The 24,417-nt window shown below is 40.1% G+C and overlaps 1 protein-coding gene across 13 annotated transcripts in view; it reads right to left on the bottom strand.

Moving 5' to 3' along the window:
* Positions 1-24,417, bottom strand: part of anks1aa (ankyrin repeat and sterile alpha motif domain containing 1Aa) — a 373,296-nt gene that overhangs the window by 233,134 nt on the left and 115,745 nt on the right. For all 13 annotated transcript variants that reach the window (XM_080210246.1, XM_080210245.1, XM_080210251.1 and 10 more), the window contains 5 exons: positions 22,974-23,270; positions 16,747-16,822; positions 13,037-13,138; positions 10,094-10,195; positions 7,616-7,773 (listed from right to left, as the gene is read on the bottom strand). In XM_080210246.1, coding sequence (XP_080066372.1) covers positions 7,616-7,773; positions 10,094-10,195; positions 13,037-13,138; positions 16,747-16,822; positions 22,974-23,270 — 735 coding nt within the window. The remainder of the gene's footprint in view (positions 1-7,615; positions 7,774-10,093; positions 10,196-13,036; positions 13,139-16,746; positions 16,823-22,973; positions 23,271-24,417) is intronic.

Genomic DNA, 24,417 nt, shown 5'->3' with positions numbered 1-24,417 from the left:
CTGCAAATAAAACTGTGTTTGGAAACACAACACTTGAAGGGAGGCTGACCTGGTTGAATTCATATAAAAGAGCCCTCAGATCTCAGTAGGTGCTAAGCATTCAAGTGGCACACTTAAGACAACAATGGCTAGATCAAGAAGCTGAGAATAAACAAAAACATAGATGCTGCGGCTGTTTCAGTTGCTTGAAGATAGCATGGGTGGATGTACACCAAGTTAAGGAGGTTCTACAGGTGTATGGCAAAGACAGTGACCCTGGAACTCGGGTTGTTTGCTGCAGTCATCGGGAGTTCAGACTACATCCTAGAGGAAGTGCTGAAATTCTTTGTGAGACAGAGTTTTGAAGCACTTTGTGATTGAAACTGATGACATGTATGCTCACTGGACTACTGAGCCGACTCATAAGATTTCTTAATATCTGTCATTTAACATGTATTTTATAGTTTCTAATCAACTGTAAGCTGCCTGTTAATTCATGTTTAACCTACGATTTTAGAACACAGGTGGTTATCGGTTAGTTAAGGTAATATTTCATATATGCTTTATTTGATTCTTATACAGTTAAATTCCTTCTGCTTTAAACAGTGAACTCTTGTGGCTTCATTCGTTCAGTAAATACCTGGGATTTCAGATTTTCTTTAATAAAAAAGTCTTGACAGAGATCTTAATGTACTCAGTAAGACACACACCATCCATGAAAAACAGGCCTACTTAATCAGCACCCCATTCACAAACACTCACATCCTCCACCACCAACACACCATTACAGCCTGCGTACCATATACAAGATGCACTGCAGCAACTCATTAGGGATTCTTTAACAAAACCATTCAAATTCTCAACCTCTATCAGATAAAAGATACAAGGGCAGCAGATGCAGGGGAACACGAGCACATGCATGTGCCCCTTAAAGCCACACACAGTCTTAATTTGGAACTGCATCACCATTTCTTCACTTTCTCTGGGTCAAAATCTAAGAAATCCCTCCCTAACAGCAATGTGATATGTAGGCATCAGATTGACTTTAGCGGGTTAAGAAGGTAGCTCATCATCACCTGTCAAAGGGCAATTAGGGATGTGCAACAAATGTTGGTCTTGCCAGCAATGACTACATCCCATGAATGATTTTTTTTATATAAATCACTTGTACCTCAGCCCACCTACCAGCGAAATCTTCTTCACTGTCTTTGCAGTGTCCAGATTCCATCACTCTAATTATCTCCTGGCTGGTTGTTCATCCTTTATCTGCTCATTCCAAATTCTGTTGCTCATATCCTATCCCCCACCAGATCTCATTGATCTGCCACCCATTTTAATTAGCCTACAATGGTTCCTGGTTCTCCCAAGCTTCCAAATCAAGTATGTCTGAAATAATGAACTAGTGACATCAACACTTCTATATCTAGAGTTACAGTACCTAAATCTGATCTCTGGATCTCTTAGGAAATGTAAGGAAGTGCAGAAAATACAATAATTTTGATGGGGTGATGACGTGTCTGGATCACAGCATCTTTCTACTTCTACCAGGATTAAGTTGACTGCAGGAAGGCCCAAGGTCGAATTTCCCATCTTGCCATCAATTGAAACCCTTAGCTGCCAACTAAGGTTTAGTCCTGCTCAAGCTGGGATTAACCCAGCTCCAAGCAAGCCTGTTGCCATGCAGCATACACGGCAGATGAACCTATGTGGGTCACGTCACCTTGGGAAGGCGAGAAGGAGCTGGAGGGATTCAAAAGTATTTTGGGCCCAATGAAACGGCAGGACATCAGGAAAGGAGGGGACTACAGACAGCCATTTCTGTGGCCTTGCTTCCAACCTCCTTCATCCCACCACCTATCTCTGGTCCCACATTACTTACCTGTAGCCTGGTCCTCTGGAGAATGTCCTTCCGACAGCAGCCACAACCTTCTCAGCAGCATTGTTGAGCACAAGAGCTGCTGACCTTTGACGAGACGTCAAGTCTCACCAGGTGGGACTTCTGGCCTCAGGGTCCTTATCCCAGGCCTTGAGATTACCCAACTAGCAGGGAGTTTGGCTGACCCTCCCAAAAAGACAGTGCGGGTCTCTCAGCAACTCTCCAGCTAGCAGGTGAGATGCCATCCTCCCCCTTCCCCCAAAGCACAAGATTCCACCAATACAAACATCTCAGGCTATACTAATATCTTCTATGTCTCACATAAATTTCTGCGTAAATGTGTATAATTTCAAGAGACTACTGAAAATTCCCTTTGGTATATTTATAAATTATTCTAATAATACAATATCCCCTTAAATGAACAGTTCTCCTTTAGATTCAGGACAAGAAACATAAATGTTCAAATGAAAAGTCACTCAATGCAAATTCCAAGTATTTTGCAGCTGGCTAAATCATTTTCCCCAAAGGATATCTACCTCTTGAGTTAATATTCCTTGGGCCAAGCCACATGTGACACATCAGCCATAAATCCTCAGTGTTTTGTCTTCATTGTTGCTATCTGCGGCATGCACCCAAATTGTATTATTTTTAGTTAATGCCACTTATCTGAAAAATCTCAATCGAGGGAAAAATCTGATTTAATTATGCTGCTACCATGAATTAAAATGCCTAACAACGGCTTGTATATAATCTTCAGTCAGCCATTTCCTCCTCAAGGATTGAAGATAACAAGGAATTAAAATCTTCAGTCCAAAGTATGAAACAACACCTATCATCTTTAATATAGTCAAATTCTGGCCTCACATTCTGGATCACTAGATTAAATTGTTTGCAATGGTATTTCAAAAGTTGTAATATCATCCAATGACAGCAAACAATAACAAGCACAATTTTACCAGCTAGCTCTGTCCAATTGTATTTGCTCAAAAACTCCCTGAACTTCTGCAAATGATAACAACAAAATAAAGGTTCACTTAATGGAAAATGAACCAAAGTCCCTTAACAGCAACATTTCCTCCATACTGCAAAGAAATGTAAAGGTTCCTGTCAATTATGTCCCAACATCAATCACCAACATGGCCAAGTCTTCAAGGGAAGATGTCTTCATGCTTATTTCCCTGCTAATATGGAATAATCATGTTCTACTTCTGATTATTACACAGGATGCTAAGAATTCAGAATATTACTTTCTCATAAAACTAAAACTGCTACATTTAAACAGTAAAAATTTTCACTCTGACCATTCATAACTCAAATCTGTCTAATATAGAATTGCCTGTGTTGGATTTTTATTCAAGGTTACTGCACCCTCTGCTGGACCTGCAGGTTTACTGTATTGTCTCAGGCCACTGGAAAGACTGATGGGCAGATAACAAAATGGATTATTATAATGCTCATTTCAGAATTTTACGAAAGATTTAATGAGATTTGATTTTGAAATTCAAGTTTTATAATATGCAGCCGACATAATGCTTTTTTGCATATGACAACAATTGCAGACATTATACATTTAACCATCAAAGAATGATCTCATACATTCTACCTATGTAACCCACTACCATATTTAGTCTTGTAAACCAAATAGTGGACAAGTCTATCTTAGACAGGATTCAAAATACACACGACTGCCAGGTGAATTCACCCTCAAAAGCCACAAAAAACAAGCCAGGGAGAATTCAATCACAGGACAAAGATTGAGAGTAACATCTCCCCTGAAGTGGAGAGAGCAACCTGCAAGCAGCTTCTCCTCCAATCACAAATGCTGTCGTCTCTCTCTCTCTCCCCCCCAAACACCACCACCAACACCACCACCAAACTCACTGCTCCATTCCTCCAATCATGGGAGAAGTGGCAGACATTGGAGGAAATAGAGGAATGGCAGGCCCTCCACCTGAATGAATGCTGCCTAGCCCTCAAATTCTTCAAAGGCACCAAAAACTTAATCTGCAGAGACGTTCTCAAGAAGATAGCTGACTTTGACCTGCGTAGCATGGAGCTGGAGTACAGCTGCATTTGGAAATAGAAGTGTTTGGAAGGTTTCCTGCATCAAGCAGAGGGCAGTAATGAGTAGTTCAAGCGAGACAATCTCAGTAGCCGCTTGGTGAAAATATGGTTGTGCTGTTGACTGCAATGCTGGCTGTGAATTTCACCTGAATTTCTTTGTGCTTTTCTGAAATTGATTTTAAAATTTAGCCTAATTCAGCCTCTGGCTGCAATGGAAGTTTAGTTTAATAAATTAAAAATAATAGCTTGCAGCAAGGTGTAAAGAATTAGATAAAAATTCAAAGTGAAAAAATTGCAGGGTCATGGGGGAAGAACAGACAGGAGTGTGACTAATTTGATAGCTCTCTCAAAAAGCTGGCGCAAGTACAACGGCCCAATGACATTCTTCTGTGCCATAACATTCATGATTTTTAAACAGCCAACATACCTCTGTCCATATTTATATTTGTCTATATACTTTCAACGTCAATTGTAAAACATATGACATTGGGGGGCATGATTAATGAATTAACCAATCTATAAAGTGGAACATAGGGTGGGTGCTTCTGTGCTAGGAGGTTCCAATCTATGTCTCATTGAAATGTGGATGATCATGTGAAAAGATGCATTAGTTTTTGGGGGCAGGAGGATATCACTGAAATGTGAAATATATGTAAATTATATCATGTATTATCTGATGGTTAGCTTAGTGCTACAGAATAAATTTGTACATATCCCTTTTTGCACATTGGGCCATTGGAGATCAGTACTCTGACCTGCTTGTCAGCACTCACTTTAAAAAGAAGTACTGAAGGGAAAGAAACTTGGAATTGTCAAAACCATCGAATGCTGGTGAGTGCTAATTGCTGGCAATTAATTTGTAGAAGAGGCTGCAGATGTGAGACTCCTTCCTATAAGTTACCTTCTGTCAAGTAGTCAGAGGATTTTCACTTTGGAAATCGAATAGGGAAGATTCATTTACAATAAATTAAAAACATCTCATTTCTAGATATATTAACGTTAAAAGACTTACACACACGCAGACTTTAGTACTTGTGCTACCTAATCAATCTAAAGGAGGAAACACAAAATGTTTAAACACTGAAGGTAATGCTGTTGTGTGTTTGTATCTCACAATGAAGGATTAGTGAGAATGATAAAGGAGCTCCTGCTTACAATATATCGCCCCCGGAAAAATCTCCAAAAAGGCCTAGGAGAAAAGACGTTTGGACTCCAATCAAGAGCCCTCTCCCCTCTTCCTCAGCCCAAATTTCAGAAATTTGTCCTGTTCTACATGCTCCACATACTCTCCAAGGGGAATACCTACTAGCATGGCTATGTCTGGAAGCATGGGTTTTGTGCAGAAGTCAGCAACATCTCTACCAGCAACTGCCAGAGTACTTTCTATTGTCATTTTCAAATTGAAAACTACAAAAAGGAACAAGCACTTGTAGACTCATAGCAACAGCCAAAAGAAATCAACCAGCAACTAAAGATCAGGAACTGATTATCCCTTTAAATAGTATCAGTGGGGAGGGAGTTCTTCCTGTTCCTGAAAGCATGTTCAGCAACGCAATTTTAAGAAAAGATGCTTGATAAAGATTTGAGCTCCAAAATGATACGTGTTAAATGAATATTGCATGCTGACTGATATCGTTATATGCCTACTTTGCATAATTCCTAAAGGCAGTTGCAACCTGAACACTAATGCCGTTAGCAATATGTCACCCGGTGCAATTTGCCAAACTGTACGCATTTTGCATATACCACTTGGAATTCTAACTGGGTACTAACCAGCCCAATTTCTTGCTATTTAGTATACCAAAAACAATGTCTGCTAAAGTTTGCACTGAATATATCTTGCGTACTTTTTAAACTTGGTACCACTGTCATCAAATTACAGCGCTGGCAATGCACTATTTTCTCTCTGGGTAGTTCTGAAGTCCTGGGTAATGTAGAATGGGTAAATAATCAGCAAACGAAGCTCAACACAGATAAATGTGGGGTTGTACATTTGAAAGGAAGAATAGGGCAGTAACATTACTTGGAAGGTGGAAACATGCGTGGGGTCAATGCATCAAAGGAATCTCAGAATACAAATAAATCAGTCACTAAAAGTTGTGGCACAGGCTAGCAAGGCCATTTTTTAAAAAAGCAAAATCGAGACAAAGGCTTTATTTCTAGAGGGATAGAACTGAAAAGTGGGGATATTATGCTAAACCCAAATCAAACCTTGGTTGGACCACATTTAGAGTACTACCTAGAATTTTGGTTGCCACATTATGAAAAGGACTGGGGCACTGGAGAAGGTGCCGAGAAGATGCGCAAGAATGATACCACAAATACATGGGTTTACATACCAAGAAAGGATTGACTGGCTGGATCATTACTCTGCTGAAAAATGATTGATGGGTGACCTAGTAGACATATTTAAAAATAAGAAAGTTTTGATAGCGTGGATGCAGACAGAATGTTTCCACTAATAATATTCCCCTCAACTAGAGGCCATCAAGATAGGAACATCACCAAGAAATCCAATAGGAACTCAGACAAACTTTTTTATCCCGAATGGTGAGAATGGGGAATTTGTTACCAGAGGGAGTGAATGAAAATAAAGTATGGATTTATTTAAAGGGAAACTAGACAAGGATACAAACAAAAATGGAATTGATGGTTACCATGATAGATTAGAGAGCAAAAGTGGGAGGAGGCTCAAGTGCAGCATGAACCCTGGCGTGGACAGTTCGAGTCAAAAGGCCTGTTTCTGTGCCACACGTCCCACCTAATCCTAGCAGCCAATATTTGCAGGGAGAACTTCCAAATTCAAGTTTGAAAAATACTGCTTCGAAAGAGCAATGAGGCATTTCCAGCTTGTAAGCCAATGGAAAATAACCAATATATGTTTCTAATAACACTGGTGCAATATAGTGCTAGCACGGAAGTTCCCCAGGTTTGCTTTAGCAACTACGGCAGTGCTTCAAAACTGTGTGACCTGATTCTAAGCAAGTCAGAATTTGAATGCTACAAATATTATTGAGATGACAGCAGACTTGCATTATATAACCGTTGTTAATGTTTAACTACTACCATCACTATGACAACTGCTTAGGCTATTCTAAGACATTTACATAATCCTGTCCTGCGTCCCTTGCCCCTGCCAAAACAAAGTAAAAGACCGTTTGTTCAGAAAAACCAAAAGACAAATAGAGTTAGATGAATGAACATCAGTAGCACACAACCGATTCCTGTTTATTCATAATGGAACATTAAAATAGAAACTTCACTTCTAAAGCAAATTTAGTTTTGTAAGAGACAAAATAAGTTAAGGACACACTATTTATGAGATAACATTTTATCATCAGCCCACCAGTCAATATGGAACAAACAAACCGCTGTTGCAGTTATGTGTTTCCAGTGACATGTGGAAAAGTACACTTAGTGACCACCAACCCCAGATTACGCGAGCATTTCAAAGGATGCTAAAAATGTAAAAAAAATGCATTTGATTTCCTGCAGACACACACATCTTCATAATGTTTTACTTCATATGTCACAGATTCATGTTTTAATTCTTGAAGATTACTTATTAGCCACAGACATACTACTGTACGGACAGGCAGGTGCAAGAACTACTAAGTCCACTTCTCCAGCATAAACCAGTAAGATATTTATTTACCCGCAACACAATTTTAAATTACTCGTTCTTTTAGTACTGACCTCAATTAATTCCTGACTTGAACTCGTTTCTTTGTCAGATGCTTTCAAATTGTCTATGGAGTGTGATGTTGCATTGTACAAGGCCTCATATGGACATTCCTCATCTGGCTGGCTTTCAAATTCTGTAATAAGCTTAGTTAATTCCATTTGCTCCTCACCTTTAAATTGGGGGACAGAACGGAAACAAGATGAGTTGTATACCCAGTCAGATTCACCCAGACAATCACAATCTACTACCAAAGCGAAAGCTGAACAATCCAGCCACTGAAGACCATATTGTTACACACTCAGTAAACAACTATTTGCTTTTCATCAACAGCTTGCATCAAAAGGATGAAGTAGTATAAGAAATATTGATTCATTAAATGCAGGCTAACAATCTTACTTCCTCTGAATATATTGTTAGTCATAACTAGACATTTAAAATAATTTTAATCATTCTGAGTATTATTACTTTCAACTATTGTACTATTATGGAGGGCGGAATTTTCTGCAAAATATTCTAAGTGTCAAACGGGCAAGGAAACAGAAGGTTTTCTCACCTGTTTTTTGACATCTCAGTAATTTACAGAACTCTGTGCAATGCAGAGGCTATCAGGAGATTCACGCCAGTAAGGAGGGTGTGGGACCTAAACCTGCCAGACTGGCAACAGGGTGCTCAGGACACCATTGTGCATGCGTCCGATCTCCTGATAAAGGAAGAGATCTGTTTATCCTGTCACAGCAACCGATCCCCCCCGCCCCCCCACCCCCGCACCCGTCCACCAGGCTGGCACTGCCAGGGTCCCAGACTAGTACTACTCAAGGGGCACTGCCCCTTCCCCCCCACCACCTGGGAGGCTTCAATGACCTCCGTCCCACCAATATTCACGTCAGGACCTACTGGCGGGGAGCATGTCTGATTCTCACTGGTGAGGACCTCCACAGGTGAGACCAAAGAGCTAAGTGAGTCCAATCTATTACATCCCAGGTTCACCAATAACATTACAGTGAGGTTATAAATATTTAAATTATTATATCATGGAGGATTGTGGCCAGCCAGGCACAATTCTTGTTTTCAGCCACCCACTGAAATTTCATGCCCTGCCATACTAGTCAATTGTGCCCGTAGTTTTTCATTTAAATTTCTGATGGAAGGCAGTATAGTTTTCGAAACGGGAAAAAATACAAAATGAAGATTGCAGAACAGTACGTATCTCGTTTAGTTTATTTATTAGTGGTACATGTAGGCTTACAGTATACTGCAGTGAAGTTACTGTGAAAATCCCCTATTGTGTTAAATGACAGAAACAACACCCCATCCTTCACATTCTGGATTTAAAATAAGCACAGTGCCATGAAGAATATTTTGTTTTATATTTTATGTTCTTAATGAAACAGACCAATTTTTCATAAAACGAAAAGCTGATGCTTATGCTGGTCTTTCAAACATTTCCATCAATCTCATCATTAAATTATGGACTTATGTTGGATTTAGGTTTACAAAAAGGAGTTCAATATTTTTGTGCCTCATTAAGATAAAGGTAAAACTCACCTCAGATAGTTTGCACTGATTTCACTATTTCACTGACACATCCATCAGTTTTCAGAAATACTAAACATATATTTATTGCCACCAGCCACTCCCCACTAAATTTTCTATGGATGCTTCCATACAAGTCCATCTGCATTAGTAGCCCTCTGATTCCTCATTCACACACTCAGACTTCATGTATGAACGTAAACAGTAAGTGTCACCAGACCTTTTGGATTTTAGAGTATTATATTGCAAATAACAAAGGTCTTGTGGTGCAGTAGGAAGCATCCCAGCCTCTGTGTCAGAAGTTCCAGGTTTGAGTCCCACCCTACAACTTGGTGGTCAATCATGTTGCGGCCAAACAGGCTGATAATCAACAGGAAAATTCCTACAAAACACATCACTGGCAGGTGGTGAGGGTGGGAAAGATTCCTGGTCAACCATGTAATAGAAAGGAGGTTGAAGCCACTACCATCACTATCTAGCCTACAACACGCATAGAAACCAAAATCTAATTGCTTTTCCCTAATCTCTAGCTCAGGTAGACTGAGAAAAATTTGTATTTTGCCACTGTGGCTTCATCTAATTCAATGTGGAACAGGCACTGTCCTTGGTGACATCCAAGCTCTTTACGGCTCATGTTATACTTTACAGTACCATCATCTATGTTGACTGCAAGATCCAGAAATATGTAGTACTTTTTAACATAATTATACTAATATGACTCCAATAATAATCATTCCTGTTTCCTCTTACTTTTCTTCCTTTATAATTACTAAACAGCACATATATTTGCTTTGTAGAGTTGTTCCTGTCACCAAAAAAATAGAAATACAAACAACAAGTAACATTTCACCATATCAAACATACCAATTTAACAAAGTGAAATTGTTCATTAAGTGCAATTTCATCAGAAGCATGAGTCTTCCTTGGTGAATTTAAACAAATGCAGTTATCCTTACCCTTGGATTTTTGATTAACAGGCTCAGCAATAGAAAATGCAGGTGTTTTAGACACTGCAGCTGTATTTTCTGTACTCAAAATCGCTCTCCCTGCCATATAATCTGCATGGAGAATGATGAAACAGGAGAATTAAAGGAAACAATGGCCAGTCTATTATCAAAGAATTGTCAAAACAATCAAAACACAACACCACTGTATACTATTTCACTTTATCATATCAGCCTCATTCTGCCTTGGGCTTACTTTAAAAGTAGCTCCAGCAATTTAAAGTTCCTTAAAAACAATGATAAGATTATTATTCTAGTCGCACATATATTTCAGAAATACAGCATTTCAGAAATGATTTGAGAGCTCTTAATTCCAGAAAACAGATTAAGGCGGATTAGCAAAATATTATATCAATCGTCTAATTATGGTGTTTACTCCCACATTTGCTATTTCACAGCGAGTCCTGATATAAGAAATAATGTCCTCAAATATTAGTGACCATAATACTTGGGGTTACCAGTGACATTTTTTTGAGCAATCAAAAGATTTTGTCTGGTGATGCTGTCTTGATATTAGTTGTTCTCCTCAACAATTTATCATGCAGTGTGAAACTATCTTCACTTCTCTCTCTTTCACAGAGTGGCAGAATGGTTACCACGACTGCCTCACAGTGCCAGGGGCTCTGGTTCAATTACGGCCTTGGGCGACTGGCTGTGTGGAGTTTGCACGTTCTCCCTTTGTCTGCGTGGGTTTCCTCTGGGTGTTCTGGGGTCCTCTCACTCCAAAGATTTGCAGATTAGGTTGATTGGCCACGCTAAGTTGCCTCTTAAGTGTCAGGGGGATAAGCAAAGTAAATACGTGGGGTTGTGAGAATAGGGCTTGAGTGGGATTATTATCGGTGCAGGCTTGATGGGCTGAATGGCCTCCTTCTGCGCTGTAGGGATTCTATGATAGGTCAGGGGGTGGGCCTGGGTAAGATGCTCTGCCAGAGAGTAGATGTGGACTCAACGGGCCCACTGACCTCCTCCCTCACTGTTGACATTCTATGTGTGTCCATTTTACTTTGGAAAGTAGGTGCAACCACTGTTACTGGCTCACCTGATGTAGCTGAGTATTAATTCATAGATACTACTCAGTTGGCACCAGGAGAGGAGCTAAAGCTGGCTTGGGGACATTTTTTCACTGCAGTGTTAAATTTTTCCGGCCTACTGTTGGATGATTGTAATACAGGTCGTCAACTGATATTTTTCAGAAACAGATAGCACAGCCTTTGCAGGCTCACTTGGTGATAGCAGCTATCTCCAGCTTTCAAAACACTGCGAATATAGAGTGAAGGATTGCTGTCAACTTCAGTGCTTACACTGGCAGCAAACGCATGCCGTTAATGCAGTACAATATGCGCTTTCACATATGATCTTTCACCTATAGGAGCTCAATCTGTATGGTGCATAACTTGATGAATGCTATATTTCAAAAACTGTTTTTAACATACCCCTTCTTTTACACTATGCTAGAAGATGAGTACAGAGTGGCAGTTGTGGAGTGGGTTTCCTGTTACGTCATACTTGCAATATTGTCAAATTGCATGCACATCCCATTTGCACACAATGGCAGATTTAAACGTATACATTTATCTGAAATAGCAACTTGTATTTGTGCAGCGCCTCTGATGGAATGGTCACTAATATTTGAGGACATTATTTCCTCCATCAGGACTCGAGTGCTGTGAAATCTGTCTCTGGGAGCAAACCCAAGTTACTTCACAGAAAAACTACAGAACAAAACATGCCAATGAATCACAAGGAAATATTTGACCCAACATTTGCTTCACTATTCTGAGGTTCAAATCAGCATCCTAAAGGAGAAAATCAAGACAGGTTTGGGGAGAAAATTCCAGAACTTAGGGCTGAGGCAGTTAAATACGTGGCCGCCAACAATGCAACAATTAAAAATGAGCTCAAACATACAGACCACATCTAACTACATGTTTGTTTCTTGCAGGTTTACTTGTAAATGCTGATGTCAAAATTGTAAATTGTCTTCATAACACAGGGACGAGGCATTCATAAAATCCTTTCAGTGCAGGAGGCAGGCATTTGGCCCATTGAGCCTGCACCGACAACAATCCCGCATAGGCCATATCTCTGCAACCCCACATAGTTACCCTGCTAATCCCCGACACTAAAGATCAATTTAGCATGGCCAATATGGGGTCTGTATGTTTGCACTCATTTTTAATTGCTGCATTGTTGGTAGCCATGTGATTAATTGCCTCAGCCCTGAGTTCTGGAATTTTCTCCCTGAACCTCTCCATCTTCTGTCTCGATATTCTTCTTTAGGAACCTGATTTGAACCTCTGACCAAACATTTGCTTTTATATCCTAACGTTTTCCTTGCGACTCACTGGCATGTTTCGTTCTGTAATTCTCTGGACTATGGGAACAAACCGGAGCACCCGGAGGAAACCCACGCAGACGCGGGGAGAATGTGCAGACTCCACACAGATAGTGATCTGAGGCTGGAACTGAACCCAGGTCCCTGGCGCTGTGAGGCAGCAGTGCTAATCACTGTGCCATCGTGACGCCCCATTGTGGAGGGATTAACATTGTGAAGTTTTAACAAACTGATAGTCCTGCACACTAATGAAGAATGTTAAAATCCTTGGAAGGAAAATTATGGGCTCAGAGGTGGACTGAATTAATTTGGAGGTTAAAGGGAAAAGATGGGATGAAAGAAACAATTGAGGAGGGCAAAATGATCCTGACCCACTCTTCAGCACCGTCAAACACCAAAGAGGATGGATAGCTGGTGTCACCTGTTGTCATCCCAAACCCCTCCAGTTATCCTTCCCCCACAAGTAAAAGATGAGTTTATTAAGATGAAATTCATAAGGGTTTTTTCATTAAATTGAAGATAATGTGCTTAAAATGTTGCCAAACTCAAAGGCTTTGTACCTTGAATAAGAGTTGCTATCTCTTTGCTTTTCTGGGCTGGATGTTCACGCACAATTTCTAATGCTGATCTCCCTTGGATATCTTTAATATTAACATTAATCTCTGTGGAAAAACAACATTATTGGCATGCAATCATTTAGTCAGAAATTCCTCATATCTAAATTACGCACTAGACAGCCATGCATTAAACAAATGTCAACCAATAGAAGTTACATTTACTACTGCTCAGAGAAGCAAATCCACACCCCATTAGAGGGGAAATAGTAAATAGAGTCGTCTACATAGACAAATACATAGACAATTCTATTTGCTAATCTCACAACTGAGAATACTGTTTTTGCCTGTCAAGTGAACCTAGCAATTTGCTGATCACTCCAATGCAAGGTTGATCATTGTGCAAAAATGGCATTGAAAATAGTCACAAGCTGCAAGAAGTCAGTGATGCTTCCAAGCTGTGTAATGGACAACTTCAATCTAAACTCTAGCACTGCAGCTAAGCAACTGAAAATTATGCAGCATGTGGAAATTGAGCACAATATCTTAGCTTTAGACCACAATATTTTGAAATGAGTAATCAGTGTTATGGAATGTCCAAACAGTAGCCTGAAAAAACATACAAGACAGCAAATAAATGTCCTTGGGAAATGCTGAAGAATGCGGACCGGTAAATACAATGGTTCCTAAAATTCAATAACTTTCAAAAAGGGAAACTTTAAACTGGGTCAATGGTAATTGATATTTACCAGTGTCAATTGCCAAGATTCAGGCTAATATGACAAACTTTATGGGAAAACAAAGAAACTAAAAGGAGTTACAAAAGGGACTTTTTTATTTACTCATTCATGGGACATGGGCATTGCTAGCTGGCTAGCATTTATTGCCCATCCCAAGTTGCTTTTGGAGGGCCGTTGACAGTCAACCACATTGCTGTGGCTCCAGAGTCATATGTAGGCCATACCAGGTAAGGAAAGCAGGCTTCTCTCCCTAAAGGACATTAGTGAACCAAGTGGGTTTTCCGACAATCGACAATGGTTTCATAGCCATCAGTAGATTCTTAATTCCAAACACTTCTTATTGAATTCAAATTCCACTACCTGTTGCAGCAGCATTTGAACTCAGGTCCCCAAAACATTAGTTGAGTTTCTGGATTTATATTCTAGCAATAATATTATAAAGCCATCGCTTCCCCCATTCTTTACTTCATTCTTCTCGAATAGCAGTAAAGAATATAAAGGGAGACAGCATATACGCTATACACAGACCTACAACAAATGGTCCACAAAACAAAGCTGACACAGATCTGAGAGTAAAGATAATCATTATGTTCTATCAGTAAGGTTACCCCAGAGTAGAAATATAGCACAATGTCCTCTTACTTAAAAGGGATTGAGAGAGTAAACGCAGACCAAATTTATCCTCTTATGGGCCAATCTAGAACAAGAGATCACACATATAGGTTGACAGGTGGTAGATTTAAAACAGAGGTGAGGAGGAACTACTTCTCACAGAAGTTGGTGAATTTGTGGAACTTGCTGCCCCATAGCGTGGTGGAGTCTGAATCGTTGAATAATTTCAAGAAGGAGATAGGTATATTTCTAATTAAAAACGGGATTAAGGGATATGGGAACAGGTAGGGAGGTGGATTTGAGATCAGGGAGACAGCCATGATCTGATTGAATGGTGAAGCAGGTTCGAAGGGCTGAATTTGCCTACTGCTGATTCTATGTTTCTTACAGCTATATTTGCGTTGCTGACTTTGTTGGCACTTGAGTCTGTCATGAGTAACAGTTCATCATGATTAAAGATTAATGTTTAAAATGTACCTGTGCAATCATGTCTGATTTAAAGACTTGAAAAGGGATACTGAAACATGATACATATCATTTTCACTAACAATGATGCTTAAACAGTCACTTCAGCTACATGGTTACCTGGGATCACAATGTTGTACCGTGGAAAGTTCAGGCCTAGTTGTGGGGCTGTGCGTGGGCGGGGGGCCCTATAGGTGGGCATGTGGGGGTGTATGGTGCACGCGTGTTTGGGTGTGCATTTGGGGGGCGAGTGTGTATGCAATAATGGAGTGTTCCGGAGCACTCCCTGAGCTGCAGCAGTCCATACCCACAGTGTTGTATATGATTAACGTAATCACACAGTTTGAGCTTGTTTTATGCCGCCTACCGTACCAGCTGACAGTAGAGAAAATTACAAAAGTGCATATGAATGTACGCAATTTTAATCTGATTTGGAACAGAAAACAATGAGATTTGCAACCCATATGCATATTTGTTCCTTGTAAGGGGTATGTTTAAAATTCAGCTGTGTTAGCATGGTGCTCACTGGTCTGCATTTAGCAGCTCACATGCTAAGAATGCAGGCTAATAAATTATCTTGGCTAACGGAGTCCTCATTTTAATCTGAGTTAATGCATTTTTGATTTTTCCCCTGGGGTTTCAGAATAGGTTTTGATTAGGTTGATTGACAAGAGACAGTCATTTGAAGGAGAGGAGCTAAGCTTACAGGGAAAAGCAAGCAGTTTTTGCTTAGTTCTGAAAGAAGCAAGAAGTGTCTCTTTCTCTCTCTCTCTCTGGAGACTACTATTATGGAGCTGCCAGAAGATAGGTGTCTCCCTCCAAAGGTGCTCAAACGTGCTAGGATTGTTACAAATAAAAACATGTAAGCCTGTGTTGTTTGCTAACAGAGTTTGAAGAGAAGTTTAAGTCTATGAGAAATATTGCTTGAATTGGAATACAAATAGGTTAATAGTTAACAAGAATTGTATCTTGTCATGTTTTGAGTATTTCAATTGGTAAAAGTTAAGCGAATTCAATTATTATAGTTAAACGGCATTGTTAAAAAAATTGTTTTCGTAAAAGCTTCCTAGCGTGTCAACAGAATCACCCCTGGAGTGAAACACCTTATCCTGACACTAGTGCCAAAACAAAAACATAGTCGGGATCTACTCTAACTTCATAATATACCTTGGGGTTTCTGATTTGGTCCCTAACAATGCAGATGGCAAATGCAACAGTTTACTTGAGAAGTTAGCCACCTAAAAGATAATTACAAAAAATTGAACAAATTAAGTAAAGAATCCTTAAAAGCATTTATTTAAAAAAGTCCAGAAACTTCCAGGATGACTTGCCATTGGCTTATTGCTGATACCATGAAGCTCTTCTTTACAATGCTGAAATATTAGTAGAAAATGATTGAAGTTTGAAAACTGAACTAATCCAAAACATCTAGAAGTTAGAATGGTAAGATGGCACAATAAGTAGTCTCACAACACCAGGTTAAAGTCTAAAAGGTGTGTTTAATAGCACAAGCTTTCAGAGCATTGCTCCTTCATCACTCACCTGATGAAGGAGCGATGCTCCAAAAGCTTGTGCTACCAAATAAATCTGTTGGACTGTAACCTGGTGTTGTGAGCCTACCCCAGTCTAACACCAGCAACTCCACATCATGGTAAGATGGTAGACAGAGCTGGTCTACAGGAAGGAGGAGATCAAAAGGATTGAAAATTCTTTTCTCAAGACTACATTATGAGCATCAGGTTATCAAGTTCTTCCGAATTCATGAGCAAAGTAAAAATAGAAAAATAGACACATTTCAGAAATTTAAATCAGACACACAAAGACCAAACATTAGACACAATCTACTGGAAAATTTATGATTGATATCTTGAGTTAAACAACTGGAGATCTAAAACTTACCAGATGCTAAGAGTATCTGGACTACATCAGTCTTCCCAAACAAGGCAGCCTCATGAAGTGCACTACCCTTTTCTGTCTAGAGATTGGGAAAAGGGTAAAAAGAAATAAAATGCAATTTAGGCACAAATTACTACTCCCACCCAATCTTTAAAATCAAGCTGTCAAGCAGGAAAATTGTAAGTTCTAAGCACAAGTGAGCTTACATTTATAATTACTGTCTATGTTGTTTTGTTCCTGTGGCTCCACTCTGGTGGCAATGATTTATACTATATTGAGCACTAGCAGAAATGCTTCTTCCCCATGCTTACCTTGCTCACCTAGCCATTCCATAGAACCATAGAACATTACAGCACAGAAACAGATCTTATGACCCTTCTTGGCTGCGCCAAACCATTTTTCTGCCAAGTTCCACTGAACTGCACCTAAACCATATCCCTCCACACCCTCCTCATCCATGTATCTGTCCAAGTTTTTCTTAAATGTTAAAAGTGAGCCGCTTTCACCACTTCATCCTTTAGCTCATTCCACACTCCCACCACTCTCTGTGTGAAGAATCCCCCCCGCCACAAATATTCCCTTTAAACTTATCCCCCTTCACCCTTAACCCATGCCCTCTAGTTTTTTTTCTCCCCTTGCCTCAGTAGAAAAAGCCTGCTTGCATTCACTCTATCTATATCCATCATAATTTCATACACCTCTATTAAATCTCCCCTCATTCTTCTACGCTCCAGGGAATAAAGTCCTAACCTATTCAACCTTTCTCTCTAACTCAGTTTCTCAAATCCCAGCAACATCCCTGTAAACCTTCTCTGCACTCTTTCAACCTTATTAATATCTTTCTTGTAATCAGGTGACCAAAACTGCACACAATACTCTAAATTCGGCCCCACCAATGTCTTATACAACCTCACCATAACACTCCAACTCTTAGACTCAATACTTTGATTTATAAAGGCCAATGTACCAAAAGCACTCTTTATGACCCTATCTACCTGTGATGCCACTTTTAGGGAATTATGTATCTGTATTCCCAGATCCCTCTGTTCTACTGCACTCTTCAGTGTCCTACCATTTACCTTGTATGTTCTACCTTGGTTTGTCCTTCCAAAGTGCAATATCTCACACTTGTCTGCATAAAACTCCATCTGCCATTTTTCAGCCCATTTTTCTAGCTGGTCCAAATCCCTCTGCAAGCTTTGGAAACCTTCCTCACTGTCCATTTCACCTCCAATCTTTGTATCATCAGCAAATTTGCTGATCCAATTTACCACATTATCATCCAGATTATTGATATTGATGACAAACAACAATGGACCCAGCACTGATCCCTGTGGCACACCACTAGTCACAGGCCTTCACTCAGAGAAGCAATCCTCCACCACCACTCTCTGACTTCTTCCATTGAGCCGGAGTCTAATCCAATTTACTACCTCTCCATGTACACCTAGCGGCTGAACCTTCCTAACTAACCTTCCATGCAAGACCTTGTCAAAGGCCTGACTGAAGTCCATGCAGACAACATCCACTGCCTTCCCTTCATCCATTTTCCTGGTAACCTCCTCAAAAAACTCTAATAGATTGGTTAAACATGACCTACCACGCACAAAGCCATGTTGACTCTCCCTAATAAGTCCCTGTCTATCCAAGTATTTGTAGATCTATTTCTTAGTACTCCTTCCAATAATTTACCTACTACTTACCGGCCTATAATTTCCCGGATTACTTTGAGCCTTTTTTAAACATGAGCTATCCTTCAATCATCTAGCACCTCACCCGTGGATACCAACATTTTAAATATATCTGCCAGGGCCCCTGCAATTTCAACACAAGCCTCATTCAAGGTCCAAGGGAATACCCTGTCCGGTCCTGGGGATTTATCTACTCTGATTCGCCTCAAGACAGTAAGCACCTCCTCCCATTTAATCTGTATAGGTTCCATGGTGTCCCTACTTGTTTGCTTTATTTCCATAGACTCCATGCCAATTTCTTTAGTAAACACAGATGCAAAAAACCCATTTAATACCTTCCCCCTTTCTTTTCTTTCCATACACAGCCGACCACTCTGATCTTCAAGAGGACCTATTTTATCCCTTACTATCCTTTTGCTGTTAATATACCTGTAAAAGCTCTTAGGATTATCCTTCACCTTGACTGCCAAAGCAACCTCATGTCTTCTTTTAGCCCTCCTGATTTTTCATTAGTATCTTGCACTTTTTATACTCCTCAAGCATCTTACTTGTTCCCTGTTGCCTACACGTCATACATCTCTCTCTTCTTTATCAGAGTTGCAATATCCCTCGAGAATCAAGGTTCCTTATTCTTATTCACTTTGCCTTTAATCCTGACAGGAACATACAAACTCTGCACTCTCAAAGTTTCTCCTTTGAAGGCCTCCCACTTACCAATCACATCCTTGCCAGAGAACAGCCTGTCCCAATCCACACTTTTTAGATCCTTTCTCATTTCTTCACATTTGGCCTTTTTCCAGTTCAGAATCTCAACCCGAGGACCAGACCTATCTTTATCCACAATCAAGTTGAAACTAATGGCGTTATGATCACTGGAACCAAAGTGTTCCCCTACACACACTTCCATCACTTGACCTAACTCATTTCCTGATATGAGATCTAATATCTCTAGTTGGCACCTCTATATATTGATTTGGAAAATTTTCCTGAATACATTTTACAAACTCCAACCCATCTAGACCTTTAACAGGATGGGAGTCCCAATCTATATGTAGAAAATTAAAATCCCCTACTATCACAACTTTATGTTCCCTGCAGTTGTCTGCTATCCCTCTGCAGATTTGCTCCTTCACTTCTCATTGACTATTGGGTGGTCTATAATACAACTCCATTAATGTGGTCATACCTTTCCTGTTTCTCAGCCCCACCCATACGGCCTCGGTAGACAAGCCCCTGTCCTGCCTGAGCACTGCTGCAACATTTTCCCTGACCAGCAATGCCAACACCACCCCCCACCACTTCATCCTTCTGCCTCCACCACATCTGAAACATTGGAACCCTGGAACACTGAGTTGCCAGTCCTGTAGCCAACTTTCACTGATGGCTATAATGTCATAATTCCATGTGTCAGTCCATGCCCTCAACTTATCTGCCTTCCCCACAATAGTCCTGGCATTGAAACAGACACACCGCAGAAGATTATTACCACCATACACAACTCTTCTATTTGTGATTTTGCATGAACAACCATTTATTTTCACCCCTGCTCCACTATTTGCTCTGGCACTCTGGTTCCCATCCCCCTGCAAAGCTAGTTTAAATCCTCCCCAGCAACACTAGCAAACCTCTCTACAAGTATGTTGGTCCCCTTGTAGTTCAGGTGTAACCCATCTCTCTTGTACAGGTCCCACCTGCCCCAGAAGAGGTCCCAATGATCTAGAAATCTGAAACCCTGCCCCCTACACCAGTTCCTCAGCCACGTGTTCATCTGCCCGAGCATCCTACTCTTACCCTCACTGGCACGTGGCACAGGTAGCAATCCTGAGATTACTACCCTTGGGGTCCTGCTTTTTAACTTCCTACCAAGCTCTCTAAACTCACTCTTCAGGACCTCCTCACTTCTCCTTCCTACGTCATTGGTACAATACGTACCACGATATCTGGCTGATCACCCTCCCATTTCAGAATGCTGTGCACATGATCAGAGACATCCCTGACCCTGACACCTGGGAGGCAACAAACCATCCAAGAGTCTCTGTCACAACCACAGAACCTCCTGTCTGTACCTCTGACTATCGAGTCCCCTATTACTACCGCTTTCCTCCTCTTCCACCCTCCTGCGCTGCAGAACCAGACTCAGTCCTCAGAAGAGGCGATACATAGTGGCCAAAAGCCACTAATCACAACTAATCGCAATCCTATCCTCACCCAAGTTCCACACAAATATTAATCAGGGGTTATTTGATCGTCATGAGAAGAGAGAAGGCAATTCAAATTTCATCTCCTAACAAGCAGAAATGGGAAGAAAACTGGAGAACCCTAAAATATCCCATTTGAGAGCTAGATAGGGATTAAACCTGGATCTTTACTGGATTGTATCATTCAGAACTACTTCAATTACACAATGAATCATCTACAATACTAAAATTTCCCAAAAAAGGGATTCATGTGACTCTTCTGTGTACTAATACAAGACTACAAATGGTTTACCATCCTCCTGCACTATAATTTTGTGCGTTTAGTATTGCATCAAGCATGGTCTGCTTCATTAAAACTATGAACACTTGCTCATACTGTTTCAAGGACTTTATTGATTTTGACAATGGAACATCAAATCATAATTTTTTTTTTAAATTGTCCTCTAACAGATCCAGAACTATATCAGTGCTTCTTAGGGCTTCTTGTTCATAAGCAATTCAGAAGGCAAATTACATGTTGCCTTTATCACAAGATGATTTGAGTATGGGGTAAAAATGTCTTGCTCCAATTGTATAGAACCTTAGTTAGACCACAACTGGAGTATTGTGTTCAGTTCTGGACTCCTTACATAAAGGAGAATATATTTGCCATTGAGGGAGAACATAGAATAAATAAAAGTACAGCACAGGAACAGGTGATTTGGCACTCCAAGCCTGTGCCAATCATGAAGCCCTAACTAAACAAATAAAAAAAACTTCTTCCCTTACAGTTCCATATCTCTCAATTCCGTCCCTATTCATGTACCCATCCAGATGCCTCTTAAATGTTGCTAACATGCCTGCTTCTACGACTGCCTCTGGCAACACACTCCACCCAGCACTCTGCGCGAAAAGCTTCCTTTGCACAACTCCCTTAAACTATCCCCTTTCCACCTTGAAACTGCGCCCACTTGTAACTGACACTTCCACCCTAGGAAAAAGCCTCTGATTATCCACCCTGTCTACACCCCTCATAATTCTGTAGACCTCTATCAGGTCTCCCCTCAGCCTCTGTCTTTTCAGTGGAAACAAAGCTGGTTTATTCAACTTCTCCTCAAAATTAACACGCTCGAAACCAGTCAACATCTTGGTGAACCTTCTTTGCATTCTCTCCAAAGCTTCCAGATCCTTCTAACAGCATAGTGACCAGAACTCCAATACTCCAAATGTGGCCTAACCAAGGTTTTATTTAGCGGCAATATGATTTCCCAACTCCTATACTCAATGCCCCAGCTGATGAAAGCAAGCATGCCATATATTTTCTTAATCACCTTGGCCACTTATGTTGCTACTTTTAGGGAACTGTGGGCTTGCACGTACAGATCCTTCTGCATGTTAATGTTCCTAAGGGTTCTGCCATTTACAGTATAATTCATACTTAAATTTGATCCTCCAAAATGCATCACTTTGCATCTGCATGGATTAAACTCCACCTGTTATTTCAGTGCCCAAATCTCCAATCTATATCCTGCTGTATTCTCTGACAATCCCTAGCACTATCAGCAACTCCATCAATCTTCATAGCATCCTGTGTATCATTCCGAGTGCAGCAGAGCTTCACCAGAATAATTCTGGGATGTTGGGACCATTATGAGGAGACTGGGCCTATATTCTCAGGGATTTAGAAGAACGAGAGGTGATTTCATTGAAAATTAGAAAATTCTCAAGGGCTAAACACTGTCGACGAAGAAAGTCTTCTTTCCCTGACAAGGGGGTTGATATCCAGGGGCCACACTCTCAGAATAAGAGACAAGCCATTTAGGACTGAAATCAGGAGGAACTCCTCCACTCAGAGGAAATTCTCTACCTGAGTGGGCTGTGATAGCTCAGTCATTAAGTATGTTCAAGACAAAGATTGATAGATTTATGAGTGCAAATGATACTCAGGGATATGGGGATAGCACAAGAAAATGTTGAGGTTGATTTTCAGCCATGATTTAATTTAAAGCTGGAGCAGGCTCTAGGAGTTGCATGACCTACTTCTGCTCCTGTGTTCCTATCAATACAGGAAAACAAAAATTTAAAACTGTGGGAATTGTATTTCTCATCGCCATTAATAAGCCTTGCTGCAGTGTGTTGTGGTCATCAAGGACGGACACAGCAATTACCATTTTGGTTTATTTTTACCCATAGCCTAGCAGTTCACTGACATTGGTCTCATGTGGATAAATAATCACTTCTGCAAGTTACTATAAAAGGAAACATAGTGTACCCAGGAAAATTATGAGAAAATTGCAGGAAAAACACAAATAAGTAACCACTGGTTGTGTGTGCCTCCAGATACAAACACCCTAGGCATTACCTGATAGTTAATGTCCATTCCTGCTTCCAGAAGGACTTCCACTACTGCTTTTTGCCCATTTCTTGCTGCCAAATGAAGCGGTGTGTGTTTCTTGGTGTTACAGCTCAGTAGGTTTGGATGGGCATTAAGCAGCATTTTCACAACCTCCAGCCTCCCATATAATGCAGCCAAGTCCAGTGGAGTTTCAAATTTGTTGTTTCTCATTGTAGGATCTGTGAGCTCCTCAAGAAGAACTTTTACAACATCTGAGTGACCATACTGTGCTGCACAGTGCAAGGCTGTCTCATTGTCATTATTCTGTTACAAAAGGGATGACAAAGTGCACAAAAATGATTACATAGCTTAATATATGATCAGATTAAGTCAATTAATGGCATTCACACACAGCCTTGTACTAGCCTAACACAAATATCCCATTACTGTAATTGGCAAATTATAGTATTTAAGTATAATCCATAGATTGTGTGTGTTTCCAGCTATTTCATGAAAATGTGGTTAGCTTTAAAAGTGTGCCAATAAGGGAGGGTGTTTATCCAATTCCGTTCAACAATTAAATCAGCTACGCATTAGTAGATGTAAATTAGATTGTTGTCTGATTTTCACGATCTTCAAAAAAGGATAAATACTTGGTTTTAAATTAGGCAAGTTTGAACTGTGATTAGTTGAAGGACCGTATCAAGAGAAAGCATTAGTTTAAAACAGAAATTACAGTATAATGCATTTGTAGAAAGAAAGACTGAAAACAATCAATTTTATAAACTCAGTGTCCTATACATGTCAAGCTTTTTGAAACGGCCAAGATGGGGTTTATAAATTCAGCTGGAAGGTATATTACGGTGATGGAAATATGGCTTTCTAAAGCTACCAAGGTATTAGTGTTTTGTGTGCTAATCCTCCCCATTCAGAAACAAAACACCCAGTAAATTAAAAGGCGCAGCTGAATAATGAAGACAGAAAAGCGAAAGGTTGAACAAAGTTATAAAAGTGAGAACCAAATCAGACTGCAGGACTTCACTTAATTAATAAAAACTAATGTTTCTAAAATCCAAAATGTTTGAGGTTTTGTTTCCTTCCACATGTAAAGGATTAACCAAAATTTCAATTGGATCGTGACAAAGAAATAATCAAGCTATTTAGTTGGTGATTTCAGGCACCCAAAGACATTGATCAGAACACAAAAGATTAGCAAGTTATCTTTAATATAGCAACAACTCAACTTGTATTTATATAGTGGCTTTAATGCCATAAAACCATTCAGGGCAGTTCATAGGAATATTATCAAACAAAAATTGCTAAGCCGAATGAAGAAACATTAGGACAGAGCAAAGAGACAGGGTTCAGGGAACATCTTAAATAAGAGTGAGGAATGTCTTAAATGATGAAAGTGAAGTAGAGGGGCAGAGAGATTTAAAGAAGAAATTTTGGAATTAAGTGTCCAGGCATT

Source organism: Carcharhinus amblyrhynchos, chromosome 22 (assembly GCF_965287045.1).
Source record: "Carcharhinus amblyrhynchos chromosome 22, sCarAmb.v2.hapA, whole genome shotgun sequence".
Lineage (NCBI taxonomy): Eukaryota > Metazoa > Chordata > Chondrichthyes > Carcharhiniformes > Carcharhinidae > Carcharhinus > Carcharhinus amblyrhynchos.
The sequence above is the reverse complement of the archived record's forward strand: the minus strand, read 5'-3'. Positions and strand labels throughout refer to the sequence as shown.